This window comes from Achroia grisella, unplaced genomic scaffold, assembly GCF_030625045.1.
Source record: "Achroia grisella isolate CSIRO2021 unplaced genomic scaffold, CSIRO_AGI_Agris_v1 utg660, whole genome shotgun sequence".
NCBI classification, from domain to species: Eukaryota; Metazoa; Arthropoda; class Insecta; order Lepidoptera; family Pyralidae; genus Achroia; species Achroia grisella.
In genome coordinates this window covers 6994424-7017154 of record NW_026712984.1, presented here as the reverse complement: position 1 = coordinate 7017154, position 22731 = coordinate 6994424, and the positions used below count along the sequence as shown (strand labels likewise).

Genomic DNA, 22731 nt, shown 5'->3' with positions numbered 1-22731 from the left:
ATAAAAACAACTGATATTTCAATGAGAGCATCGAAAGTCAAAAGTTTAGTTGGGTATTGAACATTTGTTATCTAGGCGCTTCGATGTCAGCTCGAACCACTACAGTCTTGTTTCTTGGGCACGACACTTCATCATCAATTCCATAAAAGCACACACTTCTCTGCGGATACACTTTAGGTTTACAATCCACTGACGAGCCAAGATTTCTAGGCAATGTCTTCGATTTCTTACAATTAAAATCACTTTTTAGACAATAATCGTAAATCAGTTTTGGTCCTTCATCGAAATATTTACTGTAATATCCTTCGCAGTCCTCAAATGACACGCTCTTGGAGAGACTGTCAAAGTGACATGTGTGCGGATGGTAGGAACCCTCGGGACATGTTCTCGGTTCCCGGGGGGTGCTACAGTCCCAGTATTCGGGGGGGATTGGGGCCCACGGCGGGGGCCCCAAAGGTCACCCTCAGCCAATCGGTTTCGAGACTATAATGACGTCAGGAGCGGATCGAGTCGTCTCCGTGCTCATGGGGCGACGGTCTGGGATTTTCTTTTCTGTAACAAAAAAATATGGCTAAAATGATGTGGAAAGATCACGCGTCACGATTGTCCGGGATAAATATTGAAAAGCTTGAGTATACAAGCAAGTATCGGGGTTCTGGACAAGTGAGAATAGTAGGTATACTATGCACATCCCCTAAGTGACAAGGGTAGTCCGTCCACCCCAAATTAGAATTTAAATTTTTTCGCACATAATGTTTAAATTTCATAAGGTAGCAATTAAAATACATACATTCCTAAATTTTCACACTTCAATCACCAATTTTATAATAGCAATATTAATTTATACGGCAAAACAACGTTATGCGGCTCAGTTAGTATTTTGATATAAATCTTATTTTAATAGATATAATAATAATCTCTCAATTCACACAGCGCCATCTAGACCTAAGTGAGCTAAACTTGTGTTATGGGTACTAAATAACTGATACTAATACATAGTTTGTGCTCTGCGAGGAATCGAACCCGCGACCATTCGATACATTTTTTAAATATATCTATACATATTAATAAAATTTGAGTGTCAGTTTGTAATATTGAAATAACCGTTTTTTACTATATGCATATGAATATACTCGTAAATACGGTACATACACCAAAATAACATTTATTACAATTTTTGTATGTCTGTCTGTCTGTTTGTTCCGGCTACTCTTTGGAATGGCTGGACTGATTTTGACGGGACTATTTTTGGTATATAGCTGATGTAATAACAACTAGTACATAATATATATTATTTATATTTCTAATTAGAAAGCACCCAGACCGATACAAACAATCATACTCATGAATACATTGTATCATTCGACGAGGAATCGAATCCGCGACCATCGGTCGTAAAGAGGTGTGCTAAACCGCTAGACCACCGAGGTCGTTAACAGTTAACTACGAGCATACTAAATAAGAAGTTCCAGTTACTTAATAAGTTAACTATGCTAATGTAACTACTTTGTAAGCATGTTTCAGAACAGTGGGCTAATTATGTAACACTATATAAAACTGTTTCTGTTACAGTTGTAATGCAATATAAATTCATTTCAATTAAAAAAATGCGATCAAGTAAGCTCGATTGACGGCAACATAAATAATTTCTATCGATAAAACATTACTATGAATTTGCAGCGGAATATTGTTAATCCGACTACAGATCGCCATACAATATGTTCAATGCAAGTTAATCTAACTTAGAACAAGTCGCTAACCATTTTCAGTTCTAAATTACGAACTCTCTGTGAAGCTGAAACCAATTTCCGATCGCTAATTGAGTGTGCGGCCCAGTGTAGACAATTATTACAATGTGATTACAAACCTAATAATTGCTAATGGAGATGTTAAATTTAGGTGCCTCATTCATTTGAATTGCTACATATAATATGTATATGATATTATAATTAATATTTATTAAAATAAACTTAATATAGCTAAATTTAGGTGCTTCATTCACGATCAGGGTTGCCATATATGATAAATATATTTAATCTTTATTAAAATAAACTATGTGATTACAAACGTAATAATTGCTAATGGATTTATTAAATTTAGGTGCCTCATTCATTTGAATTGCTACATATATGTATTTATTCATCCATTCATAATTTAAGAGCTACGCTCTTGTCGGTGGAGGTCTTGCCTATCATATATGTATATGATATTTTAATTAACAATTATTAAAATAAACTTAATATAGTTAAATATAGGTGCCTCGTTCATTAGTGTTGCCATATATGAGTAATAGATAATTATATTTATTCAAATAAACTTAATATAGTTAAATTTAGGATCCTCATTTACGATCAGCGTTGGAATATACGAGAAATATAAATAGAAATAAAGTTTATTCAAATAAACTTTAAAACCATAACACATTTGAATAGCCAATTTTTTTAAAGTATATTATAAATCGTATAAGACTAACTGATTGAATGAAAAATAATTTGTCGAAAAAAATAAATAAAGTATTTTTAGGGGTGGACCACCCTTCTCACTAGGGTAAATGAAACTATATATACTAAAATAGTTTATTTCCTATTTTTAGACCTTTTGCATACATACCCGAGTTTCATAAAAAATAGTCAATCCGTTTGGAGGGCTTTTGTTACGAACACTGTGACACAAGAGTTTTATATATTGGGTGATTTGATTATATCATTATTGTTATGTGAATTTAGGTCTTCATATATCACTATTAATTACGCCAAAGAGGTTGTGAGTAAATTTAGGCGATACAAAAAAATGAGTTCAAATCTAGGTGATACCAAAAAAACGAATAAATATTATTGGCTGACTCTCCAATGATGATAGATTTGAGATATCGTAAGAGTCTGTAATAGACCTACATGAATAAAGATATTTTGAGTTTGTTTTACAACAACGTCTTCTGTCGACGACATCATTGACTACCCCAGTAAGAATCCCCTCCGATTGATCCCCCGTCCATTTCAAACGGGGACCGATGTTATGATTATAAAAAGTCGTATCCGTCAAGAGCTCCATAAGTCCTTCCGCGGGTTTGGAGTGCCATCTGCACTCGCCCCCTATCGTTTTATAATTGACAAAGTTTCATACAAACTTTCATCCCCTATTTTATCTCCTTGGGGGTATAATTAAACAAAATTCTTTCTTAGCGAATGCCTACGTCATAACATCTACCTGCATGTCAAATTTCAGCCCGATCCGTCCAGTGGTTTGGGCTGTGCGTTGGTGGATCACTATGTCAGTCAGTCACCTTTGTTATATATACTCGTATTTAGATTTGCGTTTTATTTTCAGAACAAAAAAAATCGTATCCATTATTAAAACAATTTGTAGCAAACTGTAATAAGAGTCTGTTTTGTTAGGTACATTTAAAATGATGAGAAAAAAATAATACATTTAATTTTAAGGTCTGAAAATAAAAAAAAATAAGACATTGTAACTATTTTTTATTACACTGACTATGTTAAAAAACCTATTGACATGTCCGAGTTCTGGACTCTAAAATCCGGCGTTTTCTTGTGTCTCTTGGTTTTCAAATTTTTGAGATGGCAACCCTATTTCAATACAATAATTATCTATCCAAATCATCCTTTGAACTACTTCAAACAATTCAAGTTCAATTGATAAAGTACTTTATTATTTAGTACATTGGTACCAAATTGGAAATCAATAATTGAATTACCTTTATCATACCAAATGAGCTAATTATATTAATACATTCACGTGTTCGAAATTCATATTTCGAATTTGTATAAACAAATTATTGTGTTTGATTAAACAAATGATTTTAATTAAGGATTGCTCAAGCAAACGAAGTATTGCTTGACAATGAAAGAAATTATATTAAATTTAAACAAACTTTGTTTGTGTAAACACAGTGTAAATAAGTATTGTTCTATTAAATTTTCTTGTTTATATGTTATTGACATAAATGAGGGATAATTTTTTTAAACTAACATTGTACATATCTGATTATAGTCAGCGTAAACCGTTAGCGTATAGGGTGCATCACTCCATTATCTATATATCTATACATATAAATAAAATTGGAGTGTCTGTTTGTAATATTGAATTTATCGTTTTTTACTACATGCATATGAATATAAATACGATACCTAAACCAAAATAACATTTTTTACAATTTTTGTCTGTCTGTCTGTTTGTTCCGGCTAATCTCTGAAATGGCTGGACCGATTTTGACGGGACTTTTATTAGCAGGTAGCTGATGTAATAATGAGCAACTTAGGCTACTTTTATTTTAGATAAATTCCACGCGGACGAAGTCGCGGGAACAGCTAGTCATCCAATAAATTTAATGGCCTCCGTAATCTAGCAGTTTAGCACACCGCTTTACTTTCGATGGTCGCGGGTTCGATTCCTCGCATGGTATAAACATTTGTATTCCTGAGTATGATTGTTTGTATCGGTCTGGGTGTTTTCTTTGTATATTATGTATGTAGTTACGAAAAAATAAAATATCTATGTATTTGTATCAGTTATCTAGTAACCCATAACACAAGCTTTAGCTAGCTCAACTTGGGTCTAGATGGCGCTGTGTGAATTGTCCTGAGATTATTATTAAGTATTTACAAAACAAAGTAGTTATATAGGTTGTCTAACATCCATAACACCAAATCTGATCACCGTGAGACTAGATGGCGCTGTGTTAATTGTCCAGGGTTATTTCCTTATTATAAAAAAAAAACCAGGAATGCTATATATAAAATAGAATATTTAACAAGACTTAAAAGTCTGAAAGTTGGTACTTACGTTTGCCAGAATCTTGATGGGGTACTTGACTTAACAGCTCGATGGTGACTTCGGAAGTGTTGGTGGTGGCTGGTGGTGAGGGTCTCACTATGGTAGCGCCTGAGTAACCGAAGGTAGAGAATCCTCGGCTGTTGCTGCCTGATCCTGGTATAAAATTAATATTATCTCAGGACAATTCACAGCATCATCAAATAACGCATTTTACAACGCATAATGCGAAAGTTTGTAAGTATGGATAGATGTTTGTTATATACATATATTGTTGTTTACATATATAAACCTTCCTCTTGAATCACTCTATCTATTAAAAAAACCGCCTCAAAATCCGTTGCGTAGTTTAAAAGATTTAAGCATACATAGGTACGGACAGACAGCGACAGCGACTTTGTTTTATAGTAGTCTAGTCTAGTTTAGTCCCAGGCTATGCTAAGCAGACAGTGTACAACAGACAGCGGCGACAACTCTGTTTTATATATATTTAATATTTTATCGAGGCAGACTATAAAATTCGTCAGCTTGGATACCACAGAATCACTTCTTTCAGAAGCAGCTTCCTTTGTAAGCTGTGTTTTGTAAACGTAACTATCTACTCTGTGACATTTCTCAATATTGTTAAATAATCTATTTTCTTTGTTAAAAATTATAATTAAAATGAAAAAACTTTATAAATATTTTTTACTTCATTATTGAGTTATTTTTAATGAATAACAAATTCTGTAGCTGGATTTTGGATACCCCGATTAGCGGCAGAAGAATGTGAGACAGAACATACCTTCAGAACTAACCTACTTTCAGAATTAACCTACTTTCAGAATTAACTTACATTCAGAACTAACTTAATTTCAGAATTAACTTACCTTCACAACTAACTTATTTTCAGAATTAACTTACCTTCAAAACTAATTTACTTTTATAATTATCTTACTTTCGAAACTAACTTACTTTCAGAACTAACTTACATTTAAACTTACTTTCAGAATTAATTTGCCATCAGAATGAACTTACCTTTACAAATAACTTACCTTCAGAACTAGCCGGCGGATCAGTCTGGAACAGACTCTCTCTAGTCTGACAACTAGATTCTTTCGTATCAGGCGCACCGACTGACACATCTCTTATTTCCTTCTTCTCTCTCTCTTTAGAGTCTCTCGACTTACTCCTCATAGATTCCTCTCGTTTACTGAAATCGCTACGTCTTGTTCTTCCGTTCCTTTCAATTCGTATATCTTCTACTTCTATTGGAACTCTGTCTACATCTCTTCTCCAGGGTTCACTGTCCACGTCTAAATGCGTTTCTTGAATGAAGTCGGAATCTATGCTATCCTGTGGAATGAGAAGAAGTAATTAGTTTTTAAATTCCCGGTAGTCTAGCGGTTTAACATACAGCTTTACTACCGATAGTCGCAGGTTTTATTCCTAGTACGGTACAAACATTTGTATTCACGAGTGTTTGATTGTTTGTATCGGTCTGGGTTTTTTATATATATATGTATTTATGTTCTAGTACCCATAACACAAGAACTGCTTATCTTGGGACTAGATGGCGCTGTGTAAATTGTGTAGGATTATTATTTATTTATTATAACTATGAAAAACATGATAATCTAGAAATTTCTGTATTAATAAACCTACTTTCTTATTTTACCGTTTCATAAACTGAAGCTACACAGAGCGAGAAGATGGGTAGAGAGGGTAAGAGGGGTGGGAATTTTTATAAGGTTTAAGTTCTTATACGCTCAATTATGCACAGTGGAATATTGACTGGCCGATCTCTATGCAGCATAATAATAAGCGAATGAATATTAGAAAAATTCTCAACCACCAACCCCTCCCGAGTCACGATACCGCTTCTATATGGCTAGCTAGCTTTATGATACAAAATCTTAACCATTACATAGTATAATACAAAGTCGCCGTCGCTGTCTGTCCGTCCCTATGTATGCTTTGATCTTTAAAATTACGCAATGGATTTTGAAGCGAATTGAAATATAAGTCAATTAAATTAACCGCGCCGTCTTAATCATTGTCTAAATAATTTTAAAATGATATATAATACTTTTGTGTAAATTTAAAACTATAAAGGAAACAGTAATTTATAAATTAAAAAACAAAAGTTTAAATGCTAGTCTTGTAAAAAATGTAAATTTTGAATACTGATATTTTTCTATTTCACCGAAGATATAATACTAGTATTATAAATATATATATATAATACTTTTTTCTTGTTGACAGTAGTAGGAGAGATTTTCTATCAGTAACGATTAAAAAAATTACATTTATATTATTATATTACTCTCTCTCGGGAATAAATCGAATGATGAAAAATTTAATAAAGTCCTCGCTCCGAACTTGCGGAGACTAACGAATACAGACAGCTAGACAATTCAATAATGTCAGCGTTCAACAGTTTTTGAGATTAACGAATAAATACAGCCGAACACATCTTTTTATAGTAAAAAGATGTCTTAAAAGATGTACTAGTTGACACTAAAAACGTAGTTATAGTATATAAATTAAAATCGCAATTAAAAAATAGGGGTTGGTGATAGAAGGGTGACAATTTAGAGTCATATGTATTTTTAACGCCACATCTATACATATAAATAAAATTGGAGTGTCTGTTTGTAATATTGAAATAACCGTTTTTTACTACATGCATATGAATATAAATACGTCATACAAAAAAATAACATATTTTACAATTTTTGTCTGTCTGTCTGTCGGTCTGTTTGTTCCGGCTATTCTCTGAAATGGCCCGATTTTCACTTTTTTTGTTATGAAAAATAGATTTTATTTTAGAAATATAAAGTAAAATTCTCGCGGACGATCTAACAGAATATAGAAATAAAAAATATTGTCAAAAAAAAATCGGTCTAGACAACCCTCACTTAGGAGTATGAAAAATAGATAGCCGATTCTCAGACTAAATATGCATATAAAATGATAAAATCGAGAATTTTATATATACCAACACGAGAATTTTATATATATATATTATAATATATAAATATATGGACGTGGAATATGTATATTTTCTTGTTTATATTCACACAATGTCATAAATATGTAATGCTGAACAATATTTATTTAAAAGAGCAACACGCAAGTCTCTTGCTCGTTCTTCTTGTGATGAGTCAGCTTTTCGAATGAGCGGTAGATTATACAAAAAATATATGACTATTCAATAGTGATTATATAAAGTTTATTTGAATAAATCTATTTCTGGATATCTATATCGGATATCAAATGTATATAGGATAACAATTATAAAAAGAATCATCAAAATCGGTAAAGAATTGGTTAAGATTAAGCGTAAAATGCAGTAAAAAAATTGGAAATATTAATAAAAGTATATTAATATTTCCAATTTTGATGATTCTTTTTATAATTGACATTCTATATATAATTGATATCCTCGTGTTAATCCTATAATAAATTTCAGTGATATAATCTGAGAGACATTCTCGCATTTATAATATAAATTGTAGGTTGTCGTTTATGCTCGTTCTGACTGACTCTCCGTTGATGAAAATAATCAATAAAGATAACAAATAGACAGACACACTTTCATATTTATAATAGTAGTATGCACTATTAATTATTATTACAGACTAGCAGTTACTTGCGCTATCTCACGTGTGAAATAAAATTTTCTAAAATGAAATTGGTCTACTTAAAATAAAACCGGAACTTTTATTATAACATTTGTTATATTCGAGTGAGATTCTCGTAAAAATTGGTTCGCTTAGTAAGCTCGTAAAAATTAGTTAGCTTTATTAAAATGACGTAAGTTTATTTATAAAATAGTATAGTTTAGGGGGGTCCGGCGGGGGGTTGGAACCACACTAAGTGTCTGGCAATGAGCAGCGCAAGTTATAATAATGCTACGAACAACATATGAAAATATGAAGTTTCTTAAAATAACGAATTTGATATGAAATTTTTTACACCTTTGTTACCTGTTACCTGCCAAAGGAACCACGATCCAGGTTTCATGTTTGGGGATCGTTCTCACCTGTGTTGGGGACACACATACAAGAACTTTCACGTTTACTAATATGACGTATGTCTGGCCGTCGTGGGCTCATGGGCTATACGTATATACTTTCAGTAGCGTTAAATGAAAATCTGTTTTTCAATGTTTTGCATTTTGAAATAATTTCAAAATAAATTTCATAAATTATAAATAGTCGAGCCTTATTTATTTTTAGTAGAGTTAAGACGACTCCAAATAATGTGGGATAGTGCAAAGAAGAAGAAGAATTGAGACTTTTTTTTATTTATTTGTGATATAAGTATATACTTACTTTCATATGCATTTAATGGTTGATTTAAAATTACAGAGACTAAATTTTATTTGCGTAGATTAAGACATACCTTATGTTTGGAGAAGCTTCTTTGTTGCTTAAACATTTCGTTGGTATGGTTGTCCCTTTCTAGACTAGGTCGGGGTTCACTGTCCCTCTGCAGTCTCTGGGCGTCAAGTGTGAGCCGTCTGCTCACTAAACTGTCCAGCCGGTCTTCACACGATTGCCTTATATGTTCCTGGAGAAAATAATATCAGCTATATATATATATCTTATTTTTAATTACTACAAATTTTAATTACCCCAAGCGACTAAAAAGAAGCGACACTGTGTAATGTTTACAGTATGCTTAAGGAGTAGATCCTCTCGCAGGGTGGACACTCCATTCTTAGTTCCCACACCCACTAAAAAATATAATAATATATACTAACTTTGATGATTTTGTGGTCCTGGTACAGTTTCCTGATGCATTTGAACAGGAAAACGAAGCTCATGCCAGACAGGATGAGGGAGAAGATAACCAGAATCACCAGGATGTGCGTTTGGCTTATCAACGACTTGGTCTCAGCCTAAACAACATTAAATCATTATATTAATATGTGAAGTAAAAATTTAGTAACAAAATAAATCAGTCAGTAATCAGAACAGATCAGTTCCTATCAGCTTTTTTCCGAATTACTCTAATGTTAGCAGCTGGCACTCCAAACGAGAGAATATTCTTATAGAGCGGCTGTAGGCCAACTCCTGATGGATGACTTTAACTGAGGGAACCGCTGCAGATTCGACCTCGGCTCAGGCAGTCGTGATTTCAATCCCCATTTGAATTGGATGGGGGATCGATCGTACCTGTTCACGAGTATGACGGCTGAGCCAGTCATTACTAAAATACTGAATACTTACCGCGCATAAGTCACCGTCTTCGTCAGTTTTCAATCTGCAGTTTGCATGGTCGTTGCATATAAGTGACTTCGCTATACACGTATTATCTTCGCAGTTGAATTGGTCTTCATCACAGGATTCTAGACAGATAAAACTTATTACGGCACGATGAATTTATGAAGATCTTTATTGAGGGAAAATTACGCAGACCCCAAATAAACGAGATGAGAGATAACGAGGTGAGAAGGAAGAAGCAGTAGATGATGATTAACGAGTGAAAAATAGAAAGAGGTAGAGGGACACTTAAGTCTGCATAGCTACATCATGGAAATTAAAGAAAAAATTTGCCACGCACAACCACAATAAGGAATCACCTTCCAGCAATGGTACTTCCGAACCGATACGATTTTGAAACCTTCTAGAAAAGAGCAAGCCCCTTGATGTAGCGGGTGCTCGGGCGGCTAATCCTTACCATCAGATGTATCGCAAGCTCATTTGTCCTTGTTAATATATTCTTCTTGAAAAACTTTTATAATAATAACTAACTTACCGTCTATATTAGGATCAAGGGTTTTAAAAGCAGTGAATGTGGCAGTGAAGTTAGTGGCCGTTTTCGCAGCTTTCGAAGCGTACATACGAACATACATCAGGTTACCATCATCCCCTACACCCTTACTATCCCTTCCCTTAGTTTGAACTGAATTCGCCATGGAGCCGCAGTAGTGAGCCAATCTGCGAAGATTTATAAAATTAATTCAAATTCAAATTCAAAAATCATTTATTCACGTAGGACATTTTAGCCGCTTAAGAAAGTCAAATTTTTTACATTATAATTTTAATTTTTCCCTACCGTCCAGTTCAGTAGATACATCCAATTGAGAAGAACTGGCAAGAAACTCAATTGAATTACTTTTTTTTAAAAGCCAGTTTATTTACAATATATATTTATATAGGTGTCTAATATTAAATGAAAATCCCGTGCATGAGCAACTATTGCCATGCACGCTCGTCATTCAAGTAATCGTTTAGCAATAGGCTTTGCTCAGTAAATATCATAAATAATAATACAACAAATTCTCTTCAACTAGAATGGCAATCAGCGGTCGGACCACATGGTACTTCAAGAGGTCGACTACATACGGACAAGAAGTAACCTGACATTGAAGTTGACGCAGCTGGAGTCGAGTCACAACGCGAGTTTCAAAGCGTTTGTGGGCCGGGTCCCCACCAATATGCTGCCCACCTTCATGAAAGACTACTGGCCGAAGGTGGTATATCGGCGCTACCGTGGCAGATTGCTGTCGTTAGTGCACTGACCATAGAGATAATTCGAATGTATATTTTATTATTAATTTTTATGTATGTTAGTCTATAAGGTATTTATAATATAGGCCATGTAGCCTGACTTAAAGAAATACCACAGTATTTGTATATTATGGTAAGGAAACTTATTGATACATAAACTTTGACGTCCATAAGCGGCTAAATGTCCTACATGAATAAATGAATTCTGATTTGATTTTTATACATATCGTCTTTCACACGAGACTAAGGAAATAATAATAACTATATAATATATAATAGCAAAGAACAATGAAAGTATATTAAAAGGCGGTTACATTATTTTTGAATTTTATTTATTAATTAATTTTTCTTGACACATTCTTTTTGTAACATTCTATTATATATCGTTGTCGTATTAGTCGCATTTTCCTTTATCTCCGAATTTTGCCTGGTAAATCCTCAATACCTCTGACTCATCATGTTCATCAGATACCTCGGCTTCACTACCAATGGGCAATAAAGTAAATATACCTATATATAAACGACTAGCTGTTCCCGCGACAATTTAACTTTATTTTTCTAAAATAAAAGTAGCCTAAAGAACTAAAACTTATTTTGTTCGTCTTAATTTATTCGTTCCTTTCGGTACTGATAGGTTGAAACTAATACATTTACCCTGCATCATCCCTTATTTTATCCCCATGGGGTGGAATTTATCAAAATCCTATTTAAGCGAACGTCTTCATCATAGTAGCTCCAATCTTTAATTTTACTTCAATCAGTCGAAAATCTAATAAGATTTATACAAAGTTTCATCTCCTACTTTATCCCCTTGGGGGTGGAATTTATCAAAATACTTTCTTAGGGAATGCCTATGTCATAGTAGCTTTATGCCTGCAAAGTCTCAGCCCGACAAATTGACAAAAGTTAAAATTGACAAAGTTTCATCCAAACTTTCATCCTCTATTTTATCCCCTCGATCAAAATCCTTTCTTAGCGGATGCCTACGTCATAACGTCTACCTGCATGCCAAATTTCAGACCGATCCGTGCAGTGGTTAGGGCTGTGCGTTGATAGATCACTATATCAGTTAGTCACCTTTGAGTTATATATATTTAGGTATACTTACTTGGCATCAAATTCTAGTACGGATCCAAAAACTTGTATAACATTTTCCTCACATTCATTAGGTTTCGCTAGTATAAACGATGTAAAGTCTAGAAATATCTGAAATTTAAAAAATATTATTATTATTGAACATATCTTAGTAATCTTACTAAAATTATAAACGCTGAAGTTAGTGAGTGTGGATGTTTGTTACTCTTTGCCGCAAAAACTACTGAATGTACTTGAATTAAACTTTACAATAATATAACTATTACATCAGAATAACACATAGGCTATAATATTTTACACGTAGGTGAAATCGAAGCTAGTTGAAAATAAATCAATGAATAATGTTCATCACTACCGGTCTTTCTAGAGTAGTGGGGCACAAAATGGCGGCCTATGAACAGTCTCTCGGATAAAAAAGCCATTATGCGAGTACAGGCTAACAGCATGTAGAAATGTATGAAAATAGTATCGAAATGAATTAAATGTTACTTGATTGAAAATGACCCTAGTGTTTGGAGGTGATCTGATGGTCCAAAAGGACGTCTAGGGCTGTACCCATACTACCAGTAATACATGCCGGGTCTATAATAATTATCAGACGTATTATAAGTGTTAGGAGGTGATTTGATGGTCCAAAAAGATGTCTAGGGCTGAACCCATACTGCCAGTTACACATGCTTCGTCCATAATAGTTACCAAATGTATTAAAAGTTTCACTATTATAAATTTATTATACTCTAGTGTTAGGAGGTGATTTGATGGTCCAAAAGGATGTCTAGGGCTGGACCCATACTGTCAATAATACATGCTTGGTCCATAATAGTTACCAAACGTATTAAAAGTTTCACTATTATAAATTTATTATACCCTAGTGTTAGGAGGTGATTTGATGTCCAAAAGGATGTCTAGGGCTGGACCCATACTGTCAGTAAAACATGCTTGGTCCATAATAGTTACCAAACGTATTAAAAGTTACACTATTATAAATTTATTGTACTCTAGTGTAAGGAGGTGATTTGATAGTCCAAAAGGATGTCTAGGGCTGGACCCATACTACCAGTAATATATGCTTGGTCTATAATAGTTGCCACACAGATTAAAAGTTACTCTATTGCTATTTTACTATAGCCTAGTGTTAGAAGGTGATTTGATGGTCTAAAAGGATGTCTAGACATCCTAGGGCTGGACCCATACTGCCAGTAACACATGCTTGGTCCATAATTGTTACCAAACGTATTAAAAGCTACTCTATTGATATTTTACTATACCATAGTGTTAGGAGGTGATCTGATGGTCCAACAAGATGTCTAGGGCTGGACCCATACTGCCAGTAATACATGCTTGGTCCATAATAGTTACCAAACAGGTTAAAAGTTACTCTATTGCTATTTTACTACACCATAGTGTTAGGTGATGCGATAGGTTCAAAGGATGTTTAGGACTTGACCTTCACTAGGAGTAATATGACGGGGTTATAATAGTCATCAAACAAATTAAAAGATACTCTATTGAAATTTTACTATACCCTAGTGTTAGCAGGTGATCTGATGGTCCAAAGGATGTCTAGGGCCTGACCCATACTGCCAGTAATACACGCCGGGTCTATCTTCACTGAATTTATATCGCCGTACATTCCCTCAAGCTCTTCGTAGCACTCGTCTGGTATTCTATCTGTGGGGAAAAATGGCGATAAAAGTTGCGAGCTAAGTTAATGCTTACGGATCTTCGATGGTCCACCTGATGGAACAGTGTTAATTGATGTCTATATACATGAACAACGCTAGACATCACGTTATTATATGGTGATTGTGATAGCATTTGTGCATTGCTAGTCTGGAGGACTAAGCTTAAGGTTGCCAACTATACTGTTTTAAACAGTATTATATTGTTTTTTTACTAAATTATACTTTTTATTGTTGACCAGAAATAAAGTATACAAAATACTGTTTTCAGCAATAAAATGCAAACACATTATTATGTCTTATACTTAGACGCTCACATAAATTTATTTTAATTTCAATTATATTTGTGGAGAAGCGTATGAAGTTTTTAAAATAGATTGTAAATTAGTAAGTTGGGCGAGAAGCTCTGAAAATATATATTTCAAACAATAAATAAATATAATACTGTTCATTTTTCTATAATAATGTTTAATATTCTTCACAGATCTGAATATAGTTTATTTCATGTAAAAAAAGTTGGCAAGCGTAACATTCCTTTTATCGTGCAATTTCACTGCCTATTCTATATCTCACTTTTCAACTAAAACAGAAAGCATGTTTTTTTATGGATGATAATGGAATGGACCCGCCTGTGCTAACGGTTTACGCTGGCGGGGCTCTAGTGGAGGATGATAAGATGAGCATGAGGTCAGATCAGTAAGCCCATCGTGACAAATTCGCTAAGACGATTCATAACGATGGTTTCCAGCGGAATCGAATGTAGGTCAACCTGACATAGTACATGGCTGGTAATGGGGCCATCAGTCCACATTAACAATCCCCTTTCCCCCCAGAAAGCATGTATCTTGGTGGCAGAAATAGGTTGTTATAAAAGAAGGTAGTACCCACATGGGCCTCAGCCAGGTGTGGGAGAGGTTGTCGAAAGAGATGTTATTACTAAGGATTTAAGAAAATTGTAGTGCAGGCGCTGGTGTTATTATGATTATTACTTACGGCTGTTGTATCCACTCAAAATTGCGACGTTAATATGGAATCCCTCATATTCAATAGTATCATCAGAGTGGAATTTCAACCAGGCGTATGGACCTGTCGTCCTTATCTGTCGGGGGAATTGATGCCCACAAAGTTTTCCAAGTAATGATGAGTATCCTTTTGAACCATCACGAATCTGAGAAGAGAAACTATATATTAATATATGAAGTTCGCCCTTGTACATTACATTTATTCTATATAATTTCATTTACTATGTGTGTGTGTAGAATAAAGAAGTTAAAACTCTGTACCCTTTTTTATGAAAATTGCGCGGACGGACGAGTACGAAACTTATAGTTTACTACCTGTCCCGGCAAACGTTGTTTTGCCTTAAAATAAATATATCTATTTCTATTTCTCAGACCTACTCAATACGCTCACAAAATGTCATGAGAATCGGTCAAGCCGTTTCGGAGGACTATGGGAACGAAAACTGTGACACGAGAATTTTATATATAAGAATATAGAGAAGTACAGAATATAAATATTTTTTTAATTATACACAAAAAAATACACTAAATGAATAAAAAAAACATTTCTCGTATATATGTGAGTATACACACATATATGTATATACTCTTTTGTTTATTGTTAAAGTGTATGGTCAAATAAAGAATAGATCAATATTGTTTATCTTTAATATTATTTGTCTATGCTGTAGACTCTATAGTCTTTGAGAATAGAAACTTAGTAATGTTTAATTTGATTTTTTCTATCCGCCCCGGCTACGCAGGTGTATATTATGCATATAAATTTAAATTCAAAGTCAAAAATCCATATACCTGCTTATGAGCGTCAAATATTTTGTATTATAATTTTTTCCCTACCGTCTGATTCAGTATACAGATTCAACTGAGAAGAACTGGCAAGAAACTCAATTGAAATTCTTATTGTTTCTTTTAAAAGCTAGTATATTTACAATGTTTATTTATATAGGTATAAAAGAAAAAGTTGGAGTCGTGTCGTATCAACAGCTAAAAGGACTGATGGAAGATCGTGGAAGGTGTCGGGAGCTCCACCGACAAGAGCACAGCAAGAGCTATGCTCTTGTCGGTGAATATAAATTGATTCAATCATCCATAATTTAAGAAAGTTATGAATGAATGAATGTATTTATATAGGTGTCTATATCTAAGATTAAAAGAAAATCCCGTGCATGAATAACTATTGCCATGCATGCATGTCATTCAAGTAATCATTTAGCGAGTGGCTTTGCATAGTAAATATGACTTAACAGATGTTTAAATTTATTTAAGGATAATTCTAGCTAAACATTCTTCTTGCATCTATCTATTGCTACAAAGGGCATTAAAATCCGTTTCGTAGTTTAAGAGATCTAAGCGAACAGATATCGGAAGCGAGTTCATTTTATCCTTATTTATTTTTGTATTGTTAAAGTTTATAGAGCAGTACTTACTTCTAAATAATCATAGGCACATTCCGGGTGATATTCTATACGGAAGATATCTACAAATGTCAGCTCTATTACTGACGACTCCGAACCTGGAAAGAAAGAAGACTTTAAAAAACACAATACATAATAATAATAATATAATAATATCTCAGGACAATTCACACAGCGCCATCTAGTCCCAAGCTAAGCAGAGCTTGTGTTATGGATACTAGACAACTGATATAAATACATGGATACATTTTTTCTAAATAAATACATATTATACATAGAAAACACCCAGACCGATACAAACAATCATACTCATGAATACAAATGTTTGTACCGTGCGAGGAATCGAACCCATGATAATCGGATAGTATAGCCATGTGCTAAACCACTAGACCACCGAGGCTGTCAAATATAAATACGATAAGAGGGTGACTCGTCTCTCTTATCTCAACCCAAAAAAAACCGTTTATTTAGGTATATATGTTTCTTCTGATGCAACAATAAAAAAGTGATACAACCCTAAATTATCACCATTCTATCATCAACCCCTATTTTTAAATAGCGATGCATTTTTATGCTAAACAAATGCCGAGATAGCTTGTATATGTATATAAAATAAATAAAGAGAAGTATCGCAAAATTTCTTAATTTTCGTATTATCACTTAATTTATCGCCAATTTTCAATCCGGGCACACTGCTTGGACCTCCAGTACTGCGACCTAAAGAGATTAACTGTGCTCGGGCTGACCCGGGACAATAATTGAAGGGTATTCTTAGGAGCGAGTGGGCTACTGCACTCATCCATAAGCGTAATATCTACTTTGGAAAGTTTACTAAGGAATGTCTATCCTATATGAAAACCATAGCTCCTAATTTTTTTTATTTATTTGTTGTAGGGCTATTGTCAGGTGCATGGACCTGTAGCACTGCGACCTACATAGATCTATCGTGCTCGCCCTTTTTCAGAGTTCGCTAGCTAGACCCGTCAGGGACAAGAATTGATGGATATTCTTAGGAGCGATGGTTTTTATCTCCTCAGGATAGAGTGTAAACTTTCCAAAGGAGATATTACGTTTATACATGAGTGGGTTACAACCACATAGGATGTGTAGTGGCGTTTCCTCTTCAGTTTGTCAAAATATGTAAACTTTTGTTGTGCCTAGGTTGGTAGGTCTAGGTTTGTTATAGGTTTGTTCAATTTTCACTAACATATTTTTAAATGAAATTTTCGTGTATACAAACTTAAATAACTTCAAAAATGGTTCACTAAATCTCGGTGAAGGAGCAATATCATTTTTATGAAAGTTTGTTTAAGAATATTCAGTTGTTCGTATATCCGTAATATCCGTAATTTTCACCATCCTACCATCAACCCCTATTTTTTTAATAGCGATATATTTTAGGGCTCAACAACGTTTGCATTATATGTATATAACACTAGCTGTACGCGACTTCATCTGCGTGGAATTTAACTTAATTTTTCTAAAATAAAAGAAGCCTAAGTTACTCTTTATTTCATCAGCTACCTGGCAAAATAAATTCAGTCAAAATCGGTCCAGCCATCTCTGAAGATTAGCCGGAACAAACAGACAGACAGACAGACAAAAATTGGAAAAAATGTTATTTTGTTGTACGTACCGTATTTATATTCATATGCATGTAGTAAAAAACGGTTATTGCAATATTACAAACAGACACTCCAATTTTATTTATATGTATAGATAAAAACAAAGAGAAGTACCGCAAATTTCTTCTGTTTCGTATTATCACTTAATTTATCGCCATTTCTCATTCCAACCCCACCGGCCGTCTAGTCTGCCTTACATCCCTTAATTTCCTGTAAGCTTGCTACAGCCTCCTAAGGAGCTTACAGCGACCACAAGGTATTTGAAATCTATACATATAAATAAAATTGGAGTGTCTGTTTGTAATATTGATACAAACGTTTTTTACTACATGCATATGAATATAAATGTACGGTACATATACACCAAAATATTTTTTTTACAATTTTTGTCTGTCTGTCTGTTTGTTCCGGCTAATCTCTGAAATGACTGGACCGATTTTGAAGGGACTTTTTTTGGAAGGTAGCTGATGTAATAAGGAGTAACTTAGACTACTTTTATTTTAGAAAAATAAACTTAAATTCCACGGAACAGCTAGTATACAAATATAACTACATACACGTACATACATACATACAAATATATAAAGATCAGAAAATTAAAAAAAGTATTTTCAGGACACATTTTATTAAGTTCCTTTTACTACTTAATGGAGTTATATTAATTTACTTAATTGCGGTACAATTAGCATGAGTGAGACCACAAACATTCAATGCGAAAACCTGACCACCGCTAAGAGAAGCGTTACCATACTTGTTATATGCGTTAACTTGAATTACCTTAGTTTATTTAAATTAAAAATTTATTTTTCACTAACATTTTTTTTATCGGTGTATTGGGCCATTATCAGGTGCTTGGACCTGTAGCAATGACCAACATTTTTGCGCTATTCAGAGTTCGCTGCCTAGACTCGTCAGGGACAAGAATTGAAGGATATTCTTAGGAGCGATGGTTTTTATCACCTCAGGATAGAGTGTAAACTTTCCAAAGGAGATATTACGTTTATGCATGAGTGGGCTACAACCACATACATAGGATGTGTAGTGGCGTTTCCTCATCAGTTTGGTAAAATCTGCAGATTTTTGTTGTGCATAACAAAATCTGCATCCGTTCACTAACATATTTTGAAATGAAATCTCTGTGTATACAAACTTAAATAACTTCAAAAACGGCTCAGTAAATCCCAGCGATAGTGCAATATCATTTTTATGAAAGTTTGCTCAAGAATATTCCGTTATGTACCCAGAGATTTGCGCCTTGTTCCAAAGTGGAATGTTCCGTGACACAAATACTGAAGTCGGAACAATATCTTGGGCGATGCGTTTGCCAAGTGAATTGTAGAACTTGTCTCATAGTGGAACTACTTGCTTATATGACAATACGTGCTGGTATTTGCTACGGTACGTCGCCTTGCTTTGTACTGGTCCGTTTCCACTCGCTTCTTATATTATAAACTAGCTTTTGCCCGCGGTTTCGCTCGCGTTAATTTATCCCCTTAGGGGTGGAATTTATTAAAATCCTTTCTTAGGTGATGCCTACGTCATAGTAGCTTTATGTATGCAAAGTCTCAGTCCGATCAGTTTAAAATTGACAAAGTTTCAAACAAACTTTCGTCCCCTTTTTTATCCCCTTGGGGGTAGAATTTATTAAAATCCTTTCTTAGCGGACGCCTACGTTATGACATCTACCTGCATGCCAAATTTCAGCCCGATCCCCCCAGTGGTTTGGGCTGTGTGTTGATAGATCACAATGTCAGTCACCTTTGAGTTATATATATATTTATTTATATTTTATTTCAGATCTTATTGAATATTTTGTTTTGTTACCTTAAATATAATAAATTTATATGTATCTCTGTATTGTTAAAAAAAACCCTGAAAACCAGCGCTGTTTAGGTGCACATCATTGAGGTTGTACTTATATCAGCAACAACTGAGACAGCTCCTATTGCCAACTTTCTATATTATTTTTTATTTCTTATTTTGGGTCTTATTTTAAATTGTATTATTTGTGTTATGTTGGCAATAAATCGATCTATCTATCTATCTACTTTATAAATAAATAAACAGAACTCACCATTTATTACAGTGACGCAATGTATGTTGCTATGATAATTGGTATTGTTAGCATCATCTCTAGGATACGGATGCTTTATTTGCTTCTGGTCTTGACCGTGATATTCAAATGCTTCACAGCGGCTATCTTGTGACCGCTTCATCCTCTTCCTAGGCATCTCCATGTGTGATCGATCCCTCTTCGTGTACACTTTCCTCTTCGGTCCATACTGCACTGTACTCATTTTCTCATTGAAATTTCTCATTCTAATCTTGTGCATTTCAAAATTCTTTACAATATCATCATTCGATGTGTATATTTCGTCTTCTACAATTTTATTTCTACCATTATATTTAATATTATTCAAATTGGTCCTATTTGTTTTTAGTGTAGTATTTATATTGTCTAGTCGGTTATCCATGAAGCGTACGGCTCGCCTGCTGTCATGAACGGCTGTTTGCTCCGATGCTGTGTCGATCGTGGAACAAACTGGAACAAAAAGAGAAGAATGGTCAAATATAAAAAGTATTTAAACTAAAATCTATTGTTATAGTTAATGTAAAGATTTTGCTTTCGTTGTACTGAAAATTCAGTTTATATTATTGTTTGCATATTTTATTTCCAAAATTTGTACTGTATTGGATTGTTCATACAAATGACATAAACATAGGGCTATGTTTATCTCAGTTTTTTTTTGGAACAAGTCTAGTAGTTTCGAATAATTCTAAAAATTATTTATACAAACATCTGAGTAGTGGGAAATGTTGATATTGGTTGTATTTCATCGAGTTTGGTTTCTATATTAATTAACACATGCCTCTCTGTTAATGTGTATTCATTTAAAAACATTTATGGAAAAGACCTACACGTAAGTATCTTGCTCATTCTTCTTGCGATGAGTCTGCGTTCTGAATTAGTGGTAAAATAAAAAAAATATGACTATTCAAAAGTGCTTGCATTAAGTTTATTTGAAGGACGATTACTTCTAAAAAATTTACATCGTAGTGGTATCATACATCGATTTGTATGTAGAGGGGCCGAAGCCATAAAGGTAAACAAACTCAGGAAGTTTGTTTGCCATTTCATTTATAAATCAGGTATAATTTTCGCTCTCGAAATGTGCAATGTCAATCTCGAATTTCATACCCACCTACACACCTCTCTAGTTGATTTATACCAAAGGCCAAATTCCATAGTGTACAGCCATTTTTTCCCGCCATAAATTGTGAGTTAACACAGATAATAAATCATATTGCGTGAAAGGTGGACGTGATAGTCAGCGTCATATATACAATTTGTTTTGCTTCTTTTTTTTGTAAATAAAACGATATAACAGCACAATTCAGAGAGAGATACAGTACAAGAAGAATGAGCAAATAACTTACCTAGCCTACTTACTGAGCAAATTATTTATAATAAATGTTAGATTTATAATTTTATATGAATAAAATCTACTAAAATATATTCCTTTTTCGAATATTCATGAAATAGACAACGTAATTGTTTTCTATCATTTTGTTTAATTCTACTGCCATTTGCATATGCACTGTTCCGCAACTGTGCAAGAGTCGCAGTTTCGTCGCCGAACAGTCAACACTAAGCTTACAAGCCATATCCGAGCTATATGCGATGTCTAATGATGTTTAGTTCAGAGACGAAACACGTATCACATTATTGCTGTAGAGTTAATAACAGTCGGAATTTGATCACCAATGGAGAAAGTCGTAACGCTTCCAGTAGCGGTGGTCAGGTTTCCGCACTGAATATTTGTGATCTCACACATGCTAATGATAGCGGAATTAAATAAAATAATTTAAATCAATTAAATAATAAAATAGATAGATAGATAGATAGATAGAATATACTTTATTTGCAACGTACAGTAAAGAAGAAGCACAAACAATATAACAAAAGACACATGTATCGTTACAATAAGGCGGCCTTATTGCTAAAAGCAATCTTTTCAAGGCAACCTTAGGGAAACGGATTTAAACATCGAACAGGTAGGTTAAATGACATGAACAGGAGAAAACTAAAAGGTAACAAATATATAATGATAATAAAGAAAAATAATAATAAATATTATATGAATTAAAATTTATGTACACAATAATATTCATATATTAAACTAGATACACTTACATAAACTACATACATATTATAAACTACATACATAATTAAAATAGAACAGAATGACGACCCTATACAGTCAACCTCCGATAAAATGTGACTATATGAGTCACATTTTATCGGATCTAATGACATGGTCAATTGAGTGATAAATTCGGATGAAATGATCCGAGTACGATTTGCGGAACATCTGATTTTCAGATAAAACATCTAATCCCGAGTGTTCTCAAATCTTCAGGGATAAAGCCAGCGAATGATGGATGGGAAAAGTGTAAGAGACACACCATTTATCCAGTTTCGAGAGATTCGGTTGTCTTCACCCGCCCGAATGTTACAAATATAATTGACGGCCGCGGTAGCCTAACTTCTAATGGTCGCGGGTTCGATTCCTCGCGTAATGTCTTGATTTTTATTA

At 33.9% G+C, this 22731-nt stretch overlaps 1 protein-coding gene across 1 annotated transcript; it reads right to left on the bottom strand.

Moving 5' to 3' along the window:
* Nucleotides 1-310: 310 nt before the first annotated feature.
* LOC131849702 (neuropilin and tolloid-like protein 1) lies at nucleotides 311-21799 on the bottom strand. The gene is made up of 13 exons (XM_059199814.1): nucleotides 21793-21799; nucleotides 20208-20675; nucleotides 16521-16606; nucleotides 15065-15239; nucleotides 13915-14060; nucleotides 12403-12500; nucleotides 10540-10721; nucleotides 10011-10129; nucleotides 9542-9679; nucleotides 9181-9348; nucleotides 5826-6126; nucleotides 4804-4947; nucleotides 311-552 (listed from the first exon to the last, which is right to left on the bottom strand). Exons 1-13 carry the CDS (start codon nucleotides 21797-21799, stop codon nucleotides 464-466), a joined length of 2121 nt encoding a protein of 706 aa, XP_059055797.1. The 3' UTR covers nucleotides 311-463.
* Nucleotides 21800-22731: the final 932 nt, after the last annotated feature.